The sequence below is a fragment of the Antedon bifida genome, chromosome 3 (genome assembly GCF_963402885.1).
Source record: "Antedon bifida chromosome 3, ecAntBifi1.1, whole genome shotgun sequence".
NCBI classification, from domain to species: domain Eukaryota; kingdom Metazoa; phylum Echinodermata; class Crinoidea; order Comatulida; family Antedonidae; genus Antedon; species Antedon bifida.
Window position 1 is genome coordinate 23225773 of NC_136228.1, and position 23989 is coordinate 23249761.

The window sequence follows — 23989 nt, forward strand, 5'->3', positions numbered from 1 at the left end:
GTAATATTCGTCTTCCATAGATTGCAAATCATTATTTATAAGACACATATACTGGCCCATGTTTGCTCTTTTTTTTGTTAATTTCGTTGACCCAAACAGATCTATTTGTACGTTTCTTTCTTCTTCTGTTTAAAATCAAGCTTACAATAATTTCATCTTCACTGCTACTATCCATTATTGTGATACTGAATATGATACCAAAAGAAAATAATTAATAAGAGAACAAAAACATACATGTATTTTAAAATAGTCATACTAGGCCTAGGCCCTACTAACAATCAAGCATGTTCCATTAACATCACAGGTTGCCTTGCATCTTTCTTGCATTGCTTCGGTCTTTTGTGATTCGTCAGAAGACCATATCAATTTGTTTCCATCATTAGTCTTCTTATACCAACTAACATCAATTTTTTCATCCTTAGTTTCATAAAAAGATAAGATAGATATTGACAATGTTCATTAAGTTTTATTATTCAATAATCTGCAGTAGATAGGCCTACACACAATTGTGCTGAGATTCACTATTTCAAAATGAATTATGCATAAATGCAATACAAAGATTAAAATTTTATTCTCATGCATTTCTGGAATTCCATTGCTTGCAAAATAACAATTGAAACTACATTACTATAAACATATTTGATATATATATATAAATAATAAAAAGCACTATTTACAGTATATTTCACTATAATTTTCATTGTTTGTAATTTTTGTTATTTTTGTTTTTGTTCAATACATGCAATTAGTAAATTTAATAATAAAAGTTATTATTTAGAATTTAGAATATTTTTATAAAAAATATAATTAAATATTTATAATACTAGCCTACACTAGGCTAACTAATTAGTTGCTACTAATAATATTACACCTGGTATTGCTCTGTTGCGCCCAATATGGTTTTTATAAAAAAAATTATAGATTAATGATATTAATTTTTACAGGGAGGAGCAGTTTCATGAGAGGGCTATAGACACTATCTGTCATTGCTGTGGTAAAAAATGAAAATATGAAAATTCAACCACAAACTAGAATTTAATTCGTCACTTTGACGAATTATAGGTGATCATTTGTATAATTTTATTGACATTAATATTTTTCAAACATGCACGTATGTTAACATACAATCAGAAAATGTTGATGTATGCCATCCTATACGCTTATAGTGCTGAATTGTGCCATATATATTATGTACAGTATATACTGTATATCTATATACAGTGTAGCATTGGTGAAATTACGGACACACATCATGTTCTAATTTTTCGGCACTGATGACATTATCAAAATAAACTTGTGGATAACAATATCGAAAGATAATGAATTGAGCAATAAAATATAAAAATTGGAAGAAAATTTGGCACTTAGAAGGGCGGTGCACGCTCTTTAAAAATTGACAAAAAGAGATGAAAAAACTACTTTTTAACTTCAACTGGCCATATGATAATGTCAACTTTAATTCAGAAGAGCTGTAAGGTATTCAAATATACCTTGTAGTTGAAATTACGTAACCACCGTTATTTAAATTTTAAGACGTGATGACATCATCCAAATGAAAATATTAGCAACTCATAAGTAACATAATTGGTTGAGGTATAATTATTATTAAAAATTTAAAGAAAATCGATCACAGATAAGCGAGTTGCGCTTTGTTGAATATGGTGGTCTATGACAAAAGGGGAAAAACCCTATTTTAAAAATTCATGTGGCCAAATGATGACGTCATACCATTTTGTACGTCTAATGTGTATATACATTTATATCTACAACTCATTGTCTTCCATAATAAGTTAAAAAAATGGGGGTCACCTTCCATTCTGAAGAGTTATATTGATTTTAAAAAGGCCTTATTTTTTACCATTTTTAGCACTTTTGTACAATTAATGTGCGCATTTTGTCATTTTTAATGTGCTCGTATAGCACTATTTTAAGTCGAAATGGACTCAAATTTGGTGAATGTACCAAGGAAGATGAGTAGAATGCAATTTGTACAAAAAATTTGTATTTTTTACGCTTTCTATGAACGCACGCGCAAAAACGTGTTTTTGCGCAGTAATTTTTTAAAACATGCAAATGGCCTAATTCATGCTCTAAATTGATCAAAACGTAATTTTGAGCTTTTTAAATTTTTAACACACGATTTCGCATGACCTTACGTGCGCGTGCGTTTTTATTTGCTAATATTTTTACCCTTGACCTGAAGTTTACGTGTAGTGAATTTCATTAATTATGGATATGATTCATAATGTGATTTCACAAAATGGCGTATAAATGACGTCACGGATGACTGATCACGCTGAAAAGCTTATTAGGACTAAGTTAAAGTATTTGAAAGACATTGTGAAATTCTTGTGATCATTGCCATTTAACTTTAACAATAGGTGACACCTAATAAATACATACAAACAACATTTTGCAGCAAGTGGGACAAGGATGACGGTTGAAACAATACAACTTTCCAGATTCCCGCAATATCAGGGGAAATTTTGTTTTGCAACAAATCGAAATGGCTTTAAATCGCCAATATCGCATTTTTGATAACGTTGATAAAATATATGAACGCAATGTTTGTGGCAATCTTCTTTCTGTTGTAAGTATACAGCCACCGTGCCAACATTTTTATTGCAATTTCTGCATACAGAAAGTCTTTAAGGCAGTTGGAAGGGGAGAAATTGAATGCTTGAGCTGTGACAACGTATTGACCCCTCACAACATTCAATCAATCCCTCTGATTGTGGAACATTCCATATTAAAGGTGCCTTTAAAATGCACTAACTGCAATCTGAAGCTGGTGTTGGCTGAAACAGAAAACCACTTTTGCAAATCAATAAGGGAACAAAGCATTTGCAACGATTGTGAATGCTGTTAAGTGCGACAACAAATCAAGTACTGTACATGTATATCCAGCAGAACTAAAGAACATGGCACATGGCCTTGTGAGAAAAGAAATAGTTGATGGGAAAATGTCCCTCACAACTCAAGGACGAGTAAGTTTTACAGCCAACTTGATATAAATAAACACAAAGATGTACATTAAAAAACAATTCATAAATTTATTTTAATCAATGTACATATAAAAATATAACATACGTCAGTACTGTAAATGGAAAAAAAAACTCTTTATATACAGTACTATACAAAAATACAACATTAAAAAAAAACAATAACAATCACCTATGGACCACAGGCTGGCAAATACAGTATAAATAAAAATATTATATATAATAAAGCCCACCCAACTATCAAATTTACAGCTACCAAATCCACTAGTAGCATAGTGACCATAGAAAATGGTACACTCAAAACTGACCTATTCCGTAAACCCACGGATAAAAATATGTACCTGCTCCCTAGCAGTTGTCATCCCCCGACACTGTACTAAAAACATACCGTACAGTCAAGCATTACGTATCAGACGTATCTGTTCTTCAGATTTTCAGAATCGTACCGAAGAACTAACCGGACATCTCCGGAATAGAAATTAAAAGAAGGAATACATCGAAACTGCTATAAAGAAAGCAAAAGATATTCCTCGATGTCGAACACTGACGTACAAACCACGTCAGCCAAATTCGACTAGAGTGCCATTGGTCACAACCTATCACCCTAGGTTGCCTCCATTACGGGCTATTATTGAGAAACATATGCCCATTCTACAGTCCACAGAACGTCTCAGGACTGTTTTTTCAGAACCACCCATTATTGCATTTCGTAGACCTCCCAACCTTCGTGATATATTAGTCGGATCCAAATTTAAGAGTGAAATTAACTCTCATGACAGCCAAAATTTGGGCAGTCACCTTGGCAAATCTTTCAAAACTTGCAAAACTTGTTCATTGGTTGATTCTACTAAAAAATTTAAGAGTAACCAAACTGGCCGTATTTTTCGGATAAGACAATCAATTAATTGTCTAACCAAAAACGTCATTTATATCATATACTGTAATATTTGTGGCAAACAGTACGTCGGGGAAACAAAAAACACTCTCCGTATGAGAATGACACAACACAGATCAGCTATCAAAACATTAAAGCTTGATCAGCCTGTAGCCGAACATTTTAATTCAGCTGGTCACTCGATTGCAAATTTCAGAGTTATTGCAATAGACCAAGATGTCAAATGAAGCGACAAAACTCGCAAAGACAAAGAAAACCACTGGGAATTACAACTTAAAACCACAAAACCTTTTGGACTTAACATTAGGAACATACTCCCAGATCGGTAAAATTATTCCATTATCTACCAAAATTTAAGTTTCAATATTAACCACCATTTAAGCTGTTTTTTATTTCTTCTATTCCTGTCCACCCAGGCAGCACTTGCCAGTTTTTATACTATGACGTTATCCAAATTCCTTAACTTGCACTGATGAAGGGCTAGTGTTGCCCGAAAGCTCTGCTAACTTTTCTGGCTGTTTTACTTTATCGTTTTGATTTAGCTTTTCGCTTTTTTTTTTGTTGTATCTCCATTGAGATCCAGCCACTGATACCCACAGCATTGTCATTTTTTCAGTAATTTTCCTTTGGATTAATATTTCAATTTCAATATATCATTTTATATTATAATTAATAGCAATGATTATTATATTTATGTTTTTCAAATTCAGCCACTAAAACTTGTCACCGAGACAAAAGACTCACCACCAGCCATTCCAATCAATTTCGTTATAAATGGATGGCAATGTCTTGCTGAGTTATAATAATTGTTATCCAAACTAATGATATCACAGTCAGTAAGTAAATGCAGTATTTTTTTTTTTTTTCAGATTCTGTCCAGGTTTATTCGCTTCAGAGCACAAGATGCGAATATGCCAAGACAAGATTGTAGGCGATTACCTAATAAAATCCTTAGAATACATGCTTCTAAAGAGAGACTGTGCTACCTCTATCAGAGGGCTGGTGTTAGAAGAAGTAGCAGTCATGTGACTAACAAAGATTAAAGAACTTGTATAATTTTTCAATTGTATTTGTTTAAATCCATAAAATAAAAAACACATCTAGTTTTTAAAGGATAAAATACCGAAATTACAAACATTTCCTATTTATTTTCAATAGGCCTGATGATGAAAGGGCCAAATTTGAACTTTTTAACTCTGAGCAAATGAATTTCTCCTTTGGAGATCAATAAAATTATTCTGATTCTGATCTGCAAATTTGTGGTTTGGAAAAGCTGAACAACAAGCCCTGCACAACATCGTTCTGATATGTCAAGCCCCAGACCTCATCATTAACATAGAAAAGGGTTTAAACCTAGTGATTGATGAGGTCATGCAATTGGATGGGAGGCAGTGGGTCTCACCAAAAACAAAGAGGTAATGTATAACCGAACAATTAATTCATATTGATATGAAGGTGATGGTATAATCTTATAAAACCTAGTGTATGTTATTGTTATAATTTAAATTTACTCATTGCAGAACTCATAACATTAGGCTATTTTGTTTTGGGGACTATGATTTTTTATCGCGAATAAATTGCAATTTCCTTAGACAATTTTTTGTTATGAGATTTCCATGTACTGTATAATTTGGAATTTTAAAAACTACTTAAATCCCTGCTAAACATATTAAGTATTGCCTTTTTATTTTTGATTAAAATCAGTGCAGCAGATCCTGAAATCATAAACCGCGATTTTAAGTCATTTTTAGACCATGGCCAAGACATAAAGAAAAGCAAGCTGCTGTCAAAGAGTGTAATTAAACCTCACATGGTCAACGTTGAGTTAAACAGGGTGAGCGACACAACATGTATAATAAATCCATTTGTTTTTTGTTTTTTTAGCTGGTTGAAGTGTCAACTTTTTTGATGCATGTTGGACATGCAAATCGTTTAAAAATTTAAAAAAACAATACCAATCATAATATAGCATGCATACCTTTATTTGTCAGTGTAATTAAAGTATTAAAATTATATTTTCCAGGTATCCATTCCAGCTTTGCACATATTGCTTGGTCTATTAAAAAAAATGTATGATATGCTGGAAAAGGACGCATATAACTGTTTTCAAACGTACAAACTGCGTCATAGCTTGATCGTTTGTCGCATGCAACGATCGTAAAAGAGCTAATTAAATTATGCATTTCGTATTGTACCGCCCACCGTAATTGTTTAGTCGTTAGACGCATGTTAGCGTTAAAAGTCGCTTGTTTTATTATGCCTACGTACTGCTGCTGTAGACCATGTAAACGATGTATAGGCCTAGCTGCCTTTCGTCAACAAGAACCGTAGAAAATTATATGAAACACAGAATTTTTTAATAAATATTATTACAGTATAGATTGACTAATCACTCACACATTCTATAAAGTGCACTACGTACAGTAACAGTTATAATAAATAAATGCCGATTCAAAATAATCGGGCCTTCGAGTTGTTAATGAAGGCTTGTCTGTCCATTCCAACATTATCGAGAACTTGTTTGAATAACATGTTTGTATTTCTACCACGCTTCGAGCATTTGTCATCTTGGAAGAATGTTCACTAGGCTAGATCAACTCAAGTGTGTGCCAGCCCCATATATGCAGGGATGATGATGTCACCAGCTTTTTGCTAAGTGCTGGTCGGCATTTTTTTCTTCGCCGCTGTTGTCGGAGGTGTATGTAACATTTTTAGGTTAATTAAATGCATTTAATTTAATATTTGTTTTGATTGTGTGTCGAGGTAGTCTATGAATATAATAATTCAAATTTTAAAATATTTTAACTGTGTTATTGCAATCCGAGTATAATCCCTCACCCATAATTTTCACCAAATTTCATATTCTCGGTCATACAGTTTTATTCTATTAACTGTTAAACAGATTATTTTGGAAAGTCCTTCAAGTTTAATGCATTGCTAATTTACCACAGAAGATAATAATAATAATAATTCAGAAACAAAAAAAATAAATAAATTAAAAAATCGATATTTATATTTGTTCCGATTTATATATTAAAGAATATTGAGTGAACTTGAGTATTCTCTACGTACAATCGTAAGTCATGCATTGCTAATTTATCTACCGTACTACATTACAATATTCATTGTCCTGGGTGGTACTTTCTGCGATGATTAGCGACGTCAGAATTGTTGAATAGCGTAAACACAGGACAAATCAAACAAACATCGGTTGTGTCCCAAGATTCAAATTGTAAAACATGATGTAAACTGTAGAAATGGTCCCCATTTTCTTCGAGCATTGGCGATGGAAATCCTCCATTAACTCGTATTTGTCCATAGCTTCTTTCGCAATTACTGGGTACGTGGTAAAATGGCTACAATCTTCTTCACTACATTTATAAAATTCCGTAAATCCCTTTTGTCTGTGAATATATTTTAACATGAAGTTAATTACCTCATCAACAATGTCACTTTTTGCCACTGTTAGATGACATTATCTCATAGCAGTGTTTAAAGTCACTATATGGAGTTTCTTCTTGACCGGAAGCAATGAATGAAGTTTGAATTTGATTACCAACAAACCTTAAACCACCCCAGTAATTACGTAATCGCGACATAGCAGCGTCATACACGAGATGTATTTTATTCTGTTGTTCATTGTCTGCAAGGTCCGGTTGCTTGTCTTTGAAGAGTCTACAATAGTACAATAAATTTGTGTTATGTCCAGTATTAAAATCACATCCCCATCTGTAATTATTGTCACAATAGACTCTCCGTTTTGCGTGTCCTCTTTAATTATTGGTAGGTCATTTACATGAGATGCAACATCACATTTGGTTTTGGGACCCCTTTGCGCGTTGGTCCATTTCACTGAACACCGAGTTTAAATCTCCCATGCTTATTTGAAGACGCTTGAGGTGGGTCATGAAGTGTAAATTTTAAATAGCAACACGGTGTGAGTAGACTTCCATTTCGCGAAGGAAAGTTGTGGTCTAAGTAGTTGGGTATGTCGTTTGTCGGAAAGAAGTGGCAAATCTTTGTCCTTCTGTCGACGGCAAGTACATCTGTTCCTGTAAGAGAAGAAAACAAAATGTCCAGTATAGGTTTTCTAAACATGATTTCACTAGCAGTAAAAAGTTTGGAAAGGCCTATATTAGCTAACTATTTAATTGCGAATAAGTCATCTTTTCTTTGGTAATTTAATGTTATTTTAATTGTATATTATATTATGATAAACAAAACATGCCAAAGGTACATAATTTGAGAAGATGACCCAAAAAAAAAGAAGAGAAGAAAGTTAAGGTCATACAGAGTCTGGCCACTAAAAAAAAAGGATATTTGAGCAGGACAAGACGAAAAAAGCAGTAAGAAAAAAATGCATACCGATCTTGATTTTGTTCTTCTTGTCAATTGAATAAAGAAGACTATTTCTCGGGTATAATGTGTTAAATTGAAAGGCATATTTAACTCTTGCATTGTAAAAATGACCATTGTCGTTGGGTTTCATACGGTTTTCTTTTCTGGGTACTTTGGCATCAATATGGCCTTTATATCGCGATGCATTTTTTCTTCCCTCGTGCCGGCACTTAAGCATCCAGTGAACAGTGTTTATAAAATGTTTTTTTTTAAAATAAACGATTATACAGAAAAATGTATGTTATTTCCAAGCACATTATAGAAATTCAACACAATAAAACACATGTCTGTCCTAGTTTTATGACACATTATTTTAAACTAGATTTGCAGTGTTTTCCGTATGATACATCCTCATCCTGAACCTCACCATTTTTAATATGAGACAGGATGCATCCATTCAAATAGTTGAGGGTGAATTGCTTTTTTTTAAACCACAAATTGAAATATGTTTTACTGTTGCCATCTGCCTTTGTAAAATTGTGTACATGCTTGACTTAATAAATTATCCATTATTCCAGGTGAATTTTTAAAAAGTAGCTGAAGCCACATCCAATCGAAACTCTTGTGCAGAAAAAATTAAGTCTTTGGATGCAGACATTGATGCTCAACCAACTGTCGTCACTTGTTCAACATGACATTTTCACAGCTTGGACACCAGATAAATCTAAAAGATCAAGAAGTTAAAGGCTTGGTAAATATAAATAAAATGTAGTTAAATTAAAATGAATTCAATTAAACGATTTTACTACACATTTTATATTTCCTAATAGCGTACTACAAAATTTGGAACTGGACCTCTTGCTACTCAAATGGATGAAATACTAAGGAAAAGCAAAATTCCTCACCAACAATATCATGGAAAGAGTTTTGTTGGAAACCATGTATACAGAGCATGTAAAGTAAGTGTTTTACATTGTCTTAGAAAATTGATTAATAATAATAATTTCAAAATACAATGTGCCTTTGATCGTTATTTGGAATTAGTCAAGTTTGATTATTATATAAATGATATTAAAAGAATGTGAATATGCAAGTGATGTTTATCTTTCCTGATGTGCTTGTGTTTTTAAGTTTCATTTACGTACCACTACACTGCCAGTGGCAAAAGGCTTCCTACTTTCTAGGAGTTTTATCAGATAATCTATATTGTTTTGACAACTCTTGCTGATTTTGTCATTTTTCCTCCAACTGTTACCATGTTGTTGTTGTTTCAGTTTAATGTAATAGACAAACTTGTGGATGGAGTTGAAATCACACTAAAGCAACGACTACATCACTACCCTGAACACTGTAAGAATCTGTTGGAGATCAAGTTACAAAAAATACCTGAATCGTTTACACAAGTTCTCCAAAGAATACAGAAGGATAGCACAAGGGGTCATACAACCAAAGCTCCACATGCTGGAAAACCATGCCATTCCATTTATGAGGGAGTGGAAAGTAGGCATTGGTCTGTTAGCAGAACAGGGAGGTGAACTTATCCATGCTGAATTTAATCGCCGTAAAAGGGCTGCCTATGGTATCACAAGCAATCTGGATCAATTGATGTCAATGATGAAGTCACATTTGGTATTTACATCACCCGAGATTCAGTATGAAGTAACACAACCCAAGAAGTGCAGGAAAGGTGAAGAATGATATGGGTCTTTCCATGAACTTGGGTACACAATTTGTGAGTCATGAGAGTCAAAATTTCAATTTGTAGGTAGTAAAACATTAAAACCTATAAGGACACACCTTTTGCAATATTCATACCAAAATGCCATTTGTATACTTAGAACAGACCGTGTTTCATGTGTAACATGGACACCAAAGTTAAAACTTTAACATTCCCAATGAGAATATTGATTTTTTTAATTTATATAACATAATTAAATATGCACAGTGTAGGCTTCTGCTACACTAGAACATAAGGTTACAGAACTTTCTTTTAACAAACCATTTTATTTAGACAGTAGATGGCTGCAAACATTGCCGATTTTTTAAGTATTTGGGCAGGAACAAGATTCTATATCATTTTAGTAACAAAATCATTCAATTTATTTAAAATATACTGTAAATGCATGCAGAATATTATATGTGTAAATATTCTTCACTACAACATCCTCAGTTAAACATCAGGTTATTTGAATAAAATTGTTTGTTAATTGTAAATGAAGAATAATGAGCATCGAACAGGTTTATTTCTGAAACACTTGGTTCTTAAATGCATCACTGCTTTGGACATAAATTTGTGGACAGCATGGTGGTCATGTTTCTTGTCATTTGAAATAAAAACCAGCGACTCATTGATGATGTCATTATCATCACACTCTGTACATGGGTAGAATGGAACCAATGGGCAGATTGAATTTCATCTTGATGCTGACAGAAAAAGTTTTCTGCAAAATTCAAAACCATAGCAACGCATCCCTTGGGAAGGTTCTTTGTAAGGTATGAAACTGTTGGTTCTGCCAAGCTGCATTGTGGAGGTGCGCACTAATGCTTTGACTTTCCTGAGCCAATTCTTTAATGCATTCTGCAATTGTAGTTTGTTCTTTATCATATACTTTAATCGCTTTTCCATTTTCTTCTAGTGTTACACGTTCCCATTTTTTCCATTTCATTGATTTAGTACATTCAGTCAACTTTTCCATATGCATTTTCAGCATTTCTGTTCCACATGTGGTACACTTGCGTTCTATGCATTTGCGCTGGTAATAGGTGCTTCCTGGTGGCTTTGGACACAGTGACCCTATTCCCTCTCCTCCAACCCTTTCTAATACACCTTAAAACTACTGTTTCACCCCAGTGTAATCGTCCATTAAAAAAAAGCTCAAGCAAGCAGGTAAAGTTTTTTAACCTTCCAAAAAGCTGTTGCAAGAATACAGATTCCTTCCATGCAGTCGCAAATACCCAACAGAAAGTTTGTTTCTGCACGGTTTCCCCTGGGTTAAATTTGGACAGCTTTCCTCCAAGTTGCCTTTAGGACAGATCTAATCGTTGTATGATATGGGAGCAATAGCTAGAGAAACAGTATAGAATGACAGTTATCCCTACACAATTTACAGGTTTCTAGATTTGTGTAAGCCATTAACCCGTCGACAAATAATATGAGTGCAAACTTTACATTTTGTGTTTTGACAAATGGTAAAAAGTGATTGGTGTCCATCCAGCCTCTCAGACCTGGGAACATCATCATCGGGGAACATATAGTCCCGCCGCATTACAGAATGCTAATACAGTAATTTGAGCACGAGACGAATTACCTAAATGGTATACCTCTTTACAGCCAAGTTCAGCAATCACTCTATCTGACTAAACAGCCAGAGGAAATCCAGATTCATCCTTGTCGGATCTTTCATGGCTTGAACGAGATTTTCTTCGTCTGCATATCGCCAAAAGTTTGTGAAGCAGGCCTCTATTTTTGCAAAGTCGACGATTGCCTTTTCCTTTCCAAGGTGCTCGGGCGTCTCGTCAAATTTGGATGCCGTTTACAAAATAAATTGAGCCATTTCCTTCCCGGTTGGTTGTCTGTGAAGGGATTTGGACGTCTGTCCTTATATATAATCCTTTTCACCGTATCCCGGAGTTGCCAGTGTGTGAGGGTGTATCTGATCCTCGACATCTCCAGGACGCAGTTCACAATTTTCTAAAACAGAGTATAGTACAAAAAATTGACTGAGAATGTGTTTGTTTTTTTGTTGTTTTATTATATTACCGATGTACCGTAAGTATGTACTAACAACACTAATATTAATTTGACCTCACCTTCTTTTCTGCTGTTAAAACAGTACTTGGACCTGGCTTGCATATTATAGGGTTCTTCTGTGGTGTTTATCCCACAGGGTTGAACGTGGGATGCCATACAAAGACGATGCCTTATTTTCTGAAATTTCCCCTTTCTCTATTTGTTCTAATATCGTCTGGTCTGTATACCTTGTATAAGGATGGCTTTTTTTGGTCTTAACTTTCCTTGCAATAGGTGCCATATCTAAGACTACAGCAAAAAAATTAAGCTATTGATTTTTTAATACAGTAATTGTTTATTTCCCATGTTCTGTAGGCCTACTACTTTATCAATTTATATAATATAGGCAACAGTGCCTGTATTCACCAATCATAAGTGATATATATTTCGTTTGTCTTAAATACCAAGTAATTTAACTTTGTTAATGCTAATGATAGTGTAGTAATACGGGATATTACAGAGCATGGTCGGATGTCACAAAAAGAAATATTTTCAGGTTTTTCTTTTTGCTATATTTCTTGGTATTCAAATAAAATCATAATACATTGTATTAAACTCCATGCAAAAATATGTAATTAAGAATATATATATAATAAACTTAATAAACTAAATTAAATTTGAGCAGCAACGCATAATGTCAACTATTTATTATCAAAATACAATTATTTGTGAAAATAAAGGATTTCCAATTCTCTTTAGAAAACGACCACATTACACTTATATAACTTGTAATTAACAATTATATCTTAATGTCTTACCAGCTCAGTGGCTCTCTTGGCACTGGCCTCATACGAAGTCTTATTTCATGTTCGTATATACCACATACAGCCTAAAATAAATCAAGTGAATATTTGATAGGACTGACAAACTCATTTTTGTCATTATAACAAAAAGTTATAGATTCGGCCTCTTTACACTATGCAAGTTAATTAAAGAGTGCCTTTAAATGTATAGATTAAAAATAAATACATTTGAGCAATGAAGTCTCAAAAGTATACTTAACGAAGAATAACACGATAAAAAGTCTTAACTAAAAATACAAAGGCTCAAAATCAATTGATATTTGATAAACCTGCACTACACTACCCCTTTCTTGGCAGTAAATATATAATTTAACTGGCGTGTGCCTATCAATAATTATTGTGCATGACGGTTCAAATTCTTTTTTAAATCTATAATCATAATCCATCATATTGATGGCAGGTAATTTTCAAATGTAGCTTACGTGTTCAAAATCTTTTTTAAATCTATAATCATAATCCATCATATTGATGGCAGGTAATTTTCAAATGTAGCTTACGTGTTCAAATTCTTTTTTAAATCAATAATCATAATCCATCATATTGATGGCAGGTAATTTCTAAATGTAGCTGACATGTTCACATTTTAAAAAATCTTTAATCATACTCCATCATATTGATGGCAGGTAATTTCAAATTTCAAATTTCAACAAATGTAACTTGCGTGTTCAAATTTTTTTTTTAATCTATATAAATCATAACACATCATATTTGATGGCAGTGAATTTTATAATTTTACTAATTATTATTGTGTATAAATAATTTCATAGTTATGCAATTATATTATATTCAGTATACAGTAGGCCTACAGTATGCTGTAGTTTAAAGGTCAATAACCATACTATCGGCCATTCTTGTACAAAATGTGCCATTAGACTGGATAGAAACACACATGTTTTAAACAATTTAAAAAGAAAAAAAAATTCATAAGACCACAATTTTCAAAGTTATATTATTATTATATTATTATATTTGACTAATAGTTCAAAGGTCAATAGTTGTAGAATCGGCCATTTTTTGTAAAAACATTTCATTATAATAAATATGAATGTATAGTTTCTGAACAATTTGAGCCCTATTTCGTGTCTCTCCTATTATTGGTTACTGAGATACGATAAATCAAGGTCAAAGGTCAAAATGTCAGAAATAAGACTTGCATCCATTTTTTGAGAAAATGTGTTATTAAAGTGAATATAAATCTTTATCTTGTTTTTTAATCTGTTATAATACTGCACGTTTTAAATTGTTGCAATATTGTTGTTTTAATCTGTCCATATGGACAAATAAAATTTCTTGAATCTTGAATCTTGAATTATTTAAATAATTATCACTTAATTATTTAAATAATTATAACTAATATAAATAAAAACTGCCCAGGTTTGGGACATTGCCGAAGACTGGTATATCTACCCTAGGCCTACGTGCCGAGTAAAATAGGCCTAGGTTACTAGTCAATATATTTAATTGATATGGGTATAATTTACTTTAAAAAAAAACAGTAAAGAATAAAAAATATTGATTTATTATATAGTAACAATTGCTACCTCATAAAATTTACTTACCATTCATCCAAGAGCTGGCTGATTTACACAGGGTTTTTCTAGTGTCTGGGATCTATCCACACACTTCTACCATGTGATTACAATTTACAAAATGCAAAAACTATGATCGACGAAAAATTCACACCGTAACAAAATATAATCGCAAAATATATATTTATTGATGAATTAAGGATTACAACATTTTTAATAGGATTTTTATCAACTATTAATTAACAAATTCGAACTTTTTAACTCTGAGCAAATGAATTTCTCCTTTGGAGATCAATAAAATTATTCTGATTCTGATCTGCAAATTTGTGGTTTGGAAAAGCTGAACGCCCAGCACAACATCATTCTGACATTTCAAGCCCCAGACCTCACCATTAACATAGAAAAGGGATTAAACCTAGTGATTGAGGTCATGCAATTGGATGGAAGTCAGTGGGTCTCACCAAAAACAAAGAGGTAATGTATAGCCGAACAATTAATCCATAATATGAAGGTGATGGTATAATCTTATAAAACTGCCCACCGTAATTGTTTAGTTGTTAGACGCGCGCAATGGTGACCCCCAATTTTTTTAATTTAATAAGTAAGCAGATATGTTGTAGATATGAATTCATGCAGAATCTTTACCTCTCGGATGTTGTGAAGTCATTGTATGGCCACACGAATGTAAAATATGGGATTTTTATCTCTTTCGTTATTGCTCATCACATTCAATAGAGCACATCCCGCTTATCCGTATTGCATTTCCCCCGATATTTTAATACTGTCTAGGTCAATCAACTATTTTTCGCATGAGTAAAAAATATTTTAATTTTTATGACGTCATCATGCATAAAAATTTAAATTACGTGGGTCATTAATTTCATCTTTACAGTAATTTTTAATCTGTTCTAGCATTTAAAAGAGCGCGCATCAATATTTCACGTAATCAAATTTCAAATCTTCTACACGTTAATATGTTGTTGTTGAGATAATATCCTTCCGAAATTGCTACCTTCGTGTTTCATTTTGAAACCGTCAACATGTTAAAAATTGGAATAAATAGCGGGTCCCGTAATTTCACCTAATCTACACTGTATGTGATTTGTATACATATTATACTGTGTATACTATATGACACAAAATTCAGGTCATAATGCCATAATCTTTTTCTGTGTGCAATATTCCAACGTATGACGTTTTTTAACCTTCCAAAAGTACTGTATTACTAATATTTTTAAATAATAATAATAATATTTAAAAATATTATAAGAATCTCATATTATATTATTTATTTTTCACAGTACCCCATTTAAGAATGGAATAATCCAAATTTGTGTCTTGTTATGATGTTTGTAATAACAATAAACAATACATCGAACTAATGCTATTTTTATTGTCTTTATGTATAATATGTTTATTTTCGATCACTTCTAAATCACCTTTAAACGGTAAAAAATTGAGGTAACAAGGACGCTACAATGTTATCAGGAGGATAGGGTAGACCAGTCGTCGGCAGGTCAAGCAGAAATACGTTAATATTCATACTATCGAAGATTTCCGTAGGTGTTATAAATAAATAAAACGGGTTGATAACCTAATTGTATTTTGACCTCTTATGATAAAGCATGTAATCGAAATTAAGTAGGCCTAGGCCTAATAATAATAATATTAAAAAGTTTTATCTTAATTTAAAAAAGAATAAATTATAATTATGCAATTTATTATACTGTACAGTAAAATCGCATACGTTTATAATTTTCAAATAGAACTGTACAGCTCAGAGTTAAAACTGAGATATTATTAAGCACAAACATTACATTCCCAATCCAGGGAATCAATTTCTTCTGGCGTCAAATTATCAGCCCCGTCTATTCCAGAGCACTTGGCATTACAATGAGAGGAAATATTCTGATATTGCGTCGGACTTCAGCTCCTTCCACTTAGTGTACTCGGCATCATCACAATCATAGGCGTTGTCATATCGCCGGTTGTAGAGCTTTAATTTCTCTGTCCCCAGCAATGCTTCTACTATTGCCAGTCGTTCAGAGGCTGTAGGTGATGTATATGATGGTGCAAGATTAGATGAAGCAGGAGTTGCTTCTGCTGGTTGCTGGTTTAGCGGCACTGTTTCAGATATTTTCCCTAAACACTCTCGATGGTGCCACCTTGTTTCTGTCAATAGCTGCCACCAACTAACACCAATTTCTTCATCCTTAGTTTCATACTTGCAAGTTAAAACCGTCTTTTCTCCACGTGTGTCTAAAAAACATAATAAAAAGATAAGATAGATTAGGCCAATATTGACAATGTTCAATATTCAATAATCTGCAGTAGATAGGCCTACACACAATTGTGCTGAGATTCACTATTTCAATGAATGTTTCAATAATTTTTATTGTATCGTAAAGAACCTTGTATTAGAAGTTTTTTTTTCACCATGTGCTGTATTTCTCCTATTCACCATGCTTTTTAAAGCAAATATAAATATGAGTCAGACAGACTGCTAGTCTCTGTGACCAATAGTTACGAATATATGAACGCATGTCTCTTGATGTGGTTCAAAGGTCAGAAATAGCATTTTCATTCATTTTTAACTAAAATATCCTGTTAGACTGAATGAATGCTTGTTTTCTGAACAATTTGTGACCAAAATTACCTCTCTGTGACCATTGGTTGTCGAGATTGAGAGACCTGTATGCATTTGTTCATATAACCTTTCACCTGACCTTTTGACCTTTCACAACATTTAAAAAAATGTTTAACCAACTATAATATATAAATAGCCATTTGCTAGAGTATTTAAGGTGTTTGACTGCCAAACATTTATTCAGTTATTCATCATTATTTACAGTTTAAAAGAGCTTGGTATAGTGTTGAGCCCATAGATCACAAACATTTAAATCTCCTCAAAAACATCAGAGTGTTTGGCAGACACAGTGGCGAACACAGTGTTTAAAAAAATTAATGATTAATCGCATTTTCATTAAAATTTGTGAAATTTTCAGAAAGAAAAAGCTTAATAAAAATGTACTTACATTGTACACATAGGTTTGCTGTTATTGTGTTTGCTATTTTGCTATTCGTACCATCTTCAGAAATCACATTCTTACTAAGTTTACACATGTACTCTCCAGCATCAGTTAAAGCTACTTTCTCAAACTCTAAGCATGTTCCATTAACATCACAGGTTGCCTTGCATCTTTCTTGCATTGCTTCTGTCTTTTGTGATTCGTCAGAAGACCATATCAATTTGTTTCCATCATTAGTCTTCTTATACCAACTAACACAAATTTTTTCATCCTTAGTTTCATACTTACAAGTTAAAATTGCTTTTTCTCCATGTGTTGCAAAAGAATTATCCATGTCTATAAAACATAATAAAGAGATAGTGAGTGACCGAGCGGTTAAGACAGTGGAACCGTAATTACGTAGCCATAACATCGGCAGGGGTTCGAGGCTCACTCACTCCATGGTTCTGGTGGTAGAACGAGACTTCTCGGATAAGGACTATAAACCGTAGGTCCAGTGTACACATCTAGCTCGTGTGCACTTTAAAGAACCTAGTAGATCTTTCGAGACGAGTAGGGGGTTACCCCGGTGTATTAGTACATCACCATGTGCTGTTGATTGTAACACTTCATTGCACATAACTTTACACCAATTACCTGTCTACATGACATACTTAACAAAATAGTGCTTTGGACTGAGTAATAGTAGGCTAATACTATTTTAAACACTTTTGGACATACTTTCTCATTAAAGCAAATATAAATATGAGTCAGACCGACTGCTAGTCTTTGACATGACCAATAGTTACGGATATATGAATGCATGTCTGTTGATGTGGTTCAAAGGTCAGAAATAGCATTTCCTTTCATTTTTAACTAAAACATCCCGTTAGACTGAATATGAATGCTTGTTTTCTGAACAATTTGTGACCAAAATTACCTCTCTGTGACCATTGGTTGTCGAGATTGAGAGACCTGTATGCGTTTGTTCATATAACCTTTCACCTGACCTTTTGACCTTTGACAACATTTATATTTCAAACAATTACTTAAAACAAACAGCCGTTTGCTAGTGTATTTAAGGTGTTTGACTGCCAAACCATCCAACCCAGCAGCTTTACCATTAGAAAGCTTATTTATACAGTCTGTTGTATCTTTTACTGTAATACAGTATTATATATAACTTTACTACTTTACTTTAGTGAATGGCTTTCAAAGAGTCTGCCCACCAAACCATGTAGACATATCCTCAGATGAAGAAACAGATGAAAACTATATAGACTGGCGTTACGTAATTGATAATGACGATCTCTACAAAATTACTGGCTGTCAACCGCTAGAAGAATATGTCTACAAGCAACAATCCAACTGGATCGGACATGTAATTAGAAAAGAAAATGAAGATCCTACAAAAATTCTTATTTTTTACACAACACAAAATAAACGAAGAGATGTCGGTAGATACCATCAGTACTTGATAGAGTTGTACAACAAAGTCAACTTACTAGATGCAACTTCATTGGAGCCTGCTTCAACAGAAATTTATAATTCCCAGCAATGTTTTAACTGTATATATGAACTATTTTATAAGTTGTTTTGTGACTGTGCAATTTGGTAGTAGTCACTCTCGTACTGTAATGTACATTTAGGCCCTGTTCAGACCCATGGCGTTAGACCGTTTTAGCGTACGACGCTAAAAGAATGTGTGTCTGAACAGTTGGGGATTAGCGTACAACGCGTTGTACAACGGTTGTAGCGTTGTAGTGGAAAACGGTTGATAGTACCGTTTTAGCGTACGACGCTACTGTAAGTCAACGTTGTATCCAATCAGAACGTTTCCTGTTATGACGCGAAACAAGGTTTGACCTAGGCTTTTTAGATTTACCATTATATTTTCTAACAAATGACATAAATAAATGCACCTTGTATTTAAACATAGTGACTACGATCCATTCACGAATTTCATTCAAGCTAAAAACTAGCGTGGTGGGACATCAAGTCACTCATTCATATATACAAGGCAGACTAGACTGGACAAGTTTAATGCTGAAAAACCCCCTAACCCCTAAAAAAATCAGTAAACAAACGAGGGGAGCTGTGTCATTTTTATTAGCAAGTTCAGGGTTTTTTTAACTGACTGAGGTCTGGACTAATCACAATCAATTTTTTCCACCCATGTGGTTAACACAATCTCCATCATTAGGAGGCTTGCTTTATTTTCGTAACAACACGAGGCCTGGGGAAAATGTTTTTTACTACAAAATAAAACAATAGAAACAGAAATTTGGCTTTACTATATTTTTCTTAAATAAATGCTGAGGTATGTTTTATTTACGGCAAATTTTGTCATAATTGTAGGGCTGAGATCTAGGCCTATATACAGTGGAAATAATGATGAAAACACGTGGGTAAGAGTACATGAATATGCAACTAGAACCAACCTGAATGACGCACTTCCGTTGTAACGATAATCGTACGCTATGGGTCTGAACACCTCATTTTTTCCTCTGCGGTTTGTAATGTGACCTTGCTAGTAACGTTGTACGCTAAAACGGTCTAACGCCATGGGTCTGAACATAGCCTTAAAAGTAACACATCCAAATGCCAACTTTAAGTCAATGGCTACCAGATGTCTCTATAAGATGGTTATTTGAACCAGTACCAGTACCAGTACTACCAATATACAATTATTCATACACATTTATTTACCTCCGCCAAGGAGGTATATGTAATCGATCGCGTGTGTTTGTTTGTTTGTCTGTTTGTTTGTTTGTTAGCAAGATTACTCAAAAAGTAATTACAAGATCTTTACCAACATAAATATACAGATAGATATGTGGTCAAGGTCCATTCCATTTTGGGACAATGGTCCCAATTCTGGACCACTTTTTAGTATACTTTTCAGACCTGCTAGTGTTAAAAGACAGGACAGAATTTTTCAAAAGCCAGCGAGCAGTCTTAAAGTAACAAGTAAACTGAAATAGCATTTTCTCAAGAACTACTTGTCCAAAAAACTTCATTTTTGTACAAGAGGCAAGAATTATAATTTGTGATTTGTAATTTTAAAACATAATTTGATTTAATGTGCTTTTTTTATGATGCGAGTAGTTCTTTTCGCATTGCTGTTCTATTGTTAGTCAACTGAAGCTATTGTTAATTGAAAGGCTTGTTACATAACCATTACTCCAAACTCGCATACACATGCTTGTAGTGAAATTAGCCTAAATCACAAACAGCATTAAGACACACACAAATATAAATTAAATCTTATGTAGGAGAATTTTACAGTAGGCGGAGGTATGCACTCTTGGAGTGGCTTTTTTAGTTCAGTTATTTGACATCATTATTTACAGTTTAAAAGAGCTTGGTAGTGTTGAGCCCATAGATCACAAACATTCAAATCTCCTCAATAACATCAGAGGGTTTGGCAGACACAGTGGCGGACACAGTGTTTAAAAAAATTAATGATTAATTGCATTTTCATTAAAATTTGTGAAATTTTCAGAAAGAAAAGCTTAATAAAAATGTACTTACATTGTACACATAGGTTTGCTGTTATTGTGTTTGCTATTTTGCTATTCGTACCATCTTCAGAAATCACATTCTTACTAAGTTTACACATGTACTCTCCAGCATCAGTTAAAGCTACTTTCTCAAACTCTAAGCATGTTCCATTAACATCACAGGTTGCCTTGCATCTTTCTTGCATTGCTTCTGTCTTTTGTGATTCGTCAGAAGACCATATCAATTTGTTTCCATCATTAGTCTTCTTATACCAACTAACACCAATTTTTTCATCCTTAGTTTCATACTTGCAAGTTAAAACTGCTTTTTCTCCACGTGTTGCAAAAGAATCATCCATGTCTAAAAAACATAATAAAGAGATAAGATAGATTAGGCCAATATTGACAATGTTCATTAAGTTTTATTATTCAATAATCTACAGTAGATAGGCCTACACACTATTGTGCTGAAATTCACTATTTCAAAATGAATTATGCATAAACACAATACATGCAATTAGTAAATGGGTCTGAAAGTATATCTTGTCTACCTTTCTTGAAAATTGGAATAACTTTTGCTAACTTTAAATAATTGGGAAAACTGCCTGAAGAAAAAGATGAATTAATACAGAACGTAAGGTGATTAATAATGAATGGAGAAATCAATTTAATTTATTTAATTTATTTTTATTTCAACAATATTTTATGAGGGTGATCCATCCAGCATAAGTTGATCATTAGGGACCCTCAAACAATACAAACAGAAAATACAAAATAAACTATAAAAATACAAAATTAACAAAGATATAAAAAATAATAAATATAAAATATAAATATATATAAATATAAATATACAGTAGGCCTACAATGAAAGAAGGATAAAAAGAAATAATATCAGAGAGAGAAAAACAGGTGTTATTTCAAAATAGATTTAAAGGAGAAGAAATTGTAAGAGTTACGAATGCTTAAAGGTAAAGAATTAAAGAAAGAAGGAGCATTGAAACTAAAAGAAAGTTTAAAAATTTCAAGGTAAGGATGAGGGATAAGAAGATCTCCTTTAGTAACTTGCCTAGTGTTCATACGGCCGTTTGAAGTGACTTTAGTTAAAAGCTGACAGATAGTAAGTGGAGCCTTGAAAGATAGACATGCAAGCTGAAAGAGGTATCGTTCATGGAAGTGGAGAGTCTTAGCACTGGAAAAGTGATGAGGAGAGAGATGTGTAGTGGGAGATAGATCGAGTAGTAGACGGATAGCTTTATTCTGGATTTTTTAAAGTTTAGTGGTAGAAGAAGGTTTAGAACCCCAGACAGAGCAGCAGTAGTCAAGTCTAGAAAGGAAAAGTGAATTGTACAGAAGATGAAGAGAAGATTTGTTGGTAAATTTAGAGGTACGTTTGAGTAGATAATAGAATTGTGTTTTTTACAAAGGGAAGATATGTGGGATTTCCAGGTTAGAGTATTGTCAATAATGATTCAAAGGTGTTTGTGAGAAGTAACAGATTGAATAGGAGAATCATTAAGAGTAAGGGTATAGATTTAAGTTTTTGAGAAGAGCCAATGAGCATAGATTTAGTTTTTGCAATATTGAGTGTTAGATTTTAGCCAGGTAGAGAGATGAATTAGAGCATTATTAAGATTCTGTTCAATTAGTTTAGAAGAGGAGTTAGAATAATAGATGATGGTATCGTCAGCATACTTTAAACCAAGCTGTAAGTGGCAGATTTGTTTCTGCTGTTGTTTCTGGTTTAAAAAAAAAAAAAAAAAAAAAGATACATGTCAACATGTAGATTAGAGTTATTAGACATTAGAGAAGATGAAAGGTCAAAGAAAGAAAACCAGATAGACTAGGCTATGAATGAGGTAGGTGCCACCCGGAGAGGTAGAAATTCTCATAGGACTTTTCTAGACCAGTTTTTTCTGGGGAATCCAAATATATTGGGTAAACGGGCTGTAACCTGAGAACTTTCGCGTGAGGGCGCTTTTTTCAAAATGGCTGCCAGTTACAGTAGACTATGATATCTTGGCAACCACTGGTCATAGAGAGTTGATTTTGGTGTCAAATTGTTCGGAATGTACACGTTCCTATTTGATGTAATAGAACATTTTGTCCGAAAATGGCCGGAAATACCTCTTTTGACCTTTGACCCAATATCTAACAGATATCATATCTCCGTCACTACTCGACACAGAAAGTTGTAATTGGTGTCAAACTGTCCAGAATATAGATGTTTATATTCAAACTAATAGAACATTATCTGTAAAAATGACTGGACATAACGTTACTGACCTTTGACCCAAAATACAAGACATTTCTCCTATCTGATAACGTTTAGTAATATCTTGTCAATTAATTCATTTTGTGCCAATTGGAGGTTGACATTCTCATATTATTTTCTGGACCAGTTTTTCATGTGCAATCCGAATATATGAGATAAATAAGCCATAACAAGGCCAAGAATTTAATTGTTTTACTACATACATGCTTCCCTTTAGTGTTTCAGTCTGTATGTCGTGTATTAATCTTCAAGCTCGCTCACATCACTGCAATCTGAAAAGTCTTCATATTCATTATGTGTAAACAGTTCCTGGACATCCGCGGGCATCACGTCTCAATCCAATTAGGCTCCATTTGTTCATTCCATCCATTGTGTGTACTGTTGTTGACAAAATCATTGACGTCTGCTGATTGCCATTCTTTAGCATTGAAGTTTGCTCTAAGTATATGAAACTCAAGGGTCTGCTGACATGGTGGCAGTAATGATATATCTGTAATCTTGTGTCTGGAAAACTTTCTGTTGAAGATATCATATCTTGCTTGATTTACACTTTTCCCCTTCACTCCATACAATAGTGAAACATACTCTTCAAGTTCCTCATACAACTCTTTTGATGGAACATCTGACACTCCAAGGTTGCAGAATGTGTCAACAAATTTTGCTTTTGATTCCAGAAGCTTCCAACAGGTACGTTTTCCTTTCCGAAAGAAAGCGGAGTTATAATCGTTACCTTGAAAGCATGGAATCCAATAAGGGATGATTTCTGCGCTTTTGTTAAATCAATGTCACTCAATTTCAGTACCTTTCGGTATTTCCCAGTGTTTGTATCAATAATTACCCTCTGCT

The 23989-nt window shown here is 33.4% G+C and overlaps 1 protein-coding gene across 5 annotated transcripts in view; it reads right to left on the bottom strand.

Annotated features, from left to right (window-relative positions):
• Positions 1 to 8320: 8320 nt before the first annotated feature.
• LOC144838024 (uncharacterized) overlaps positions 8321 to 23989 on the bottom strand; it is a 44322-nt gene continuing 28653 nt past the window's right edge. The window contains exons 15-18 of one of the 5 annotated variants that reach the window (XR_013611606.1): positions 20900 to 21229; positions 17393 to 17722; positions 14819 to 16616; positions 14118 to 14131 (exon numbers count right to left, since the gene is read on the bottom strand). Coding sequence is in view for 4 of the 5 variants with exons in the window: in XM_078693364.1 (XP_078549490.1) it covers positions 16246 to 16616; positions 17393 to 17722; positions 20900 to 21229 (1031 nt within the window). In the remaining variant the exon portion in view is untranslated. Of the gene's footprint in view, positions 8960 to 9386; positions 9594 to 14117; positions 14132 to 14523; positions 16617 to 17392; positions 17723 to 20899; positions 21230 to 23989 lie in introns of those variants that run through there. The other 4 variants (XM_078693366.1, XM_078693365.1, XM_078693364.1 and 1 more) reach the window with 4 other exon arrangements.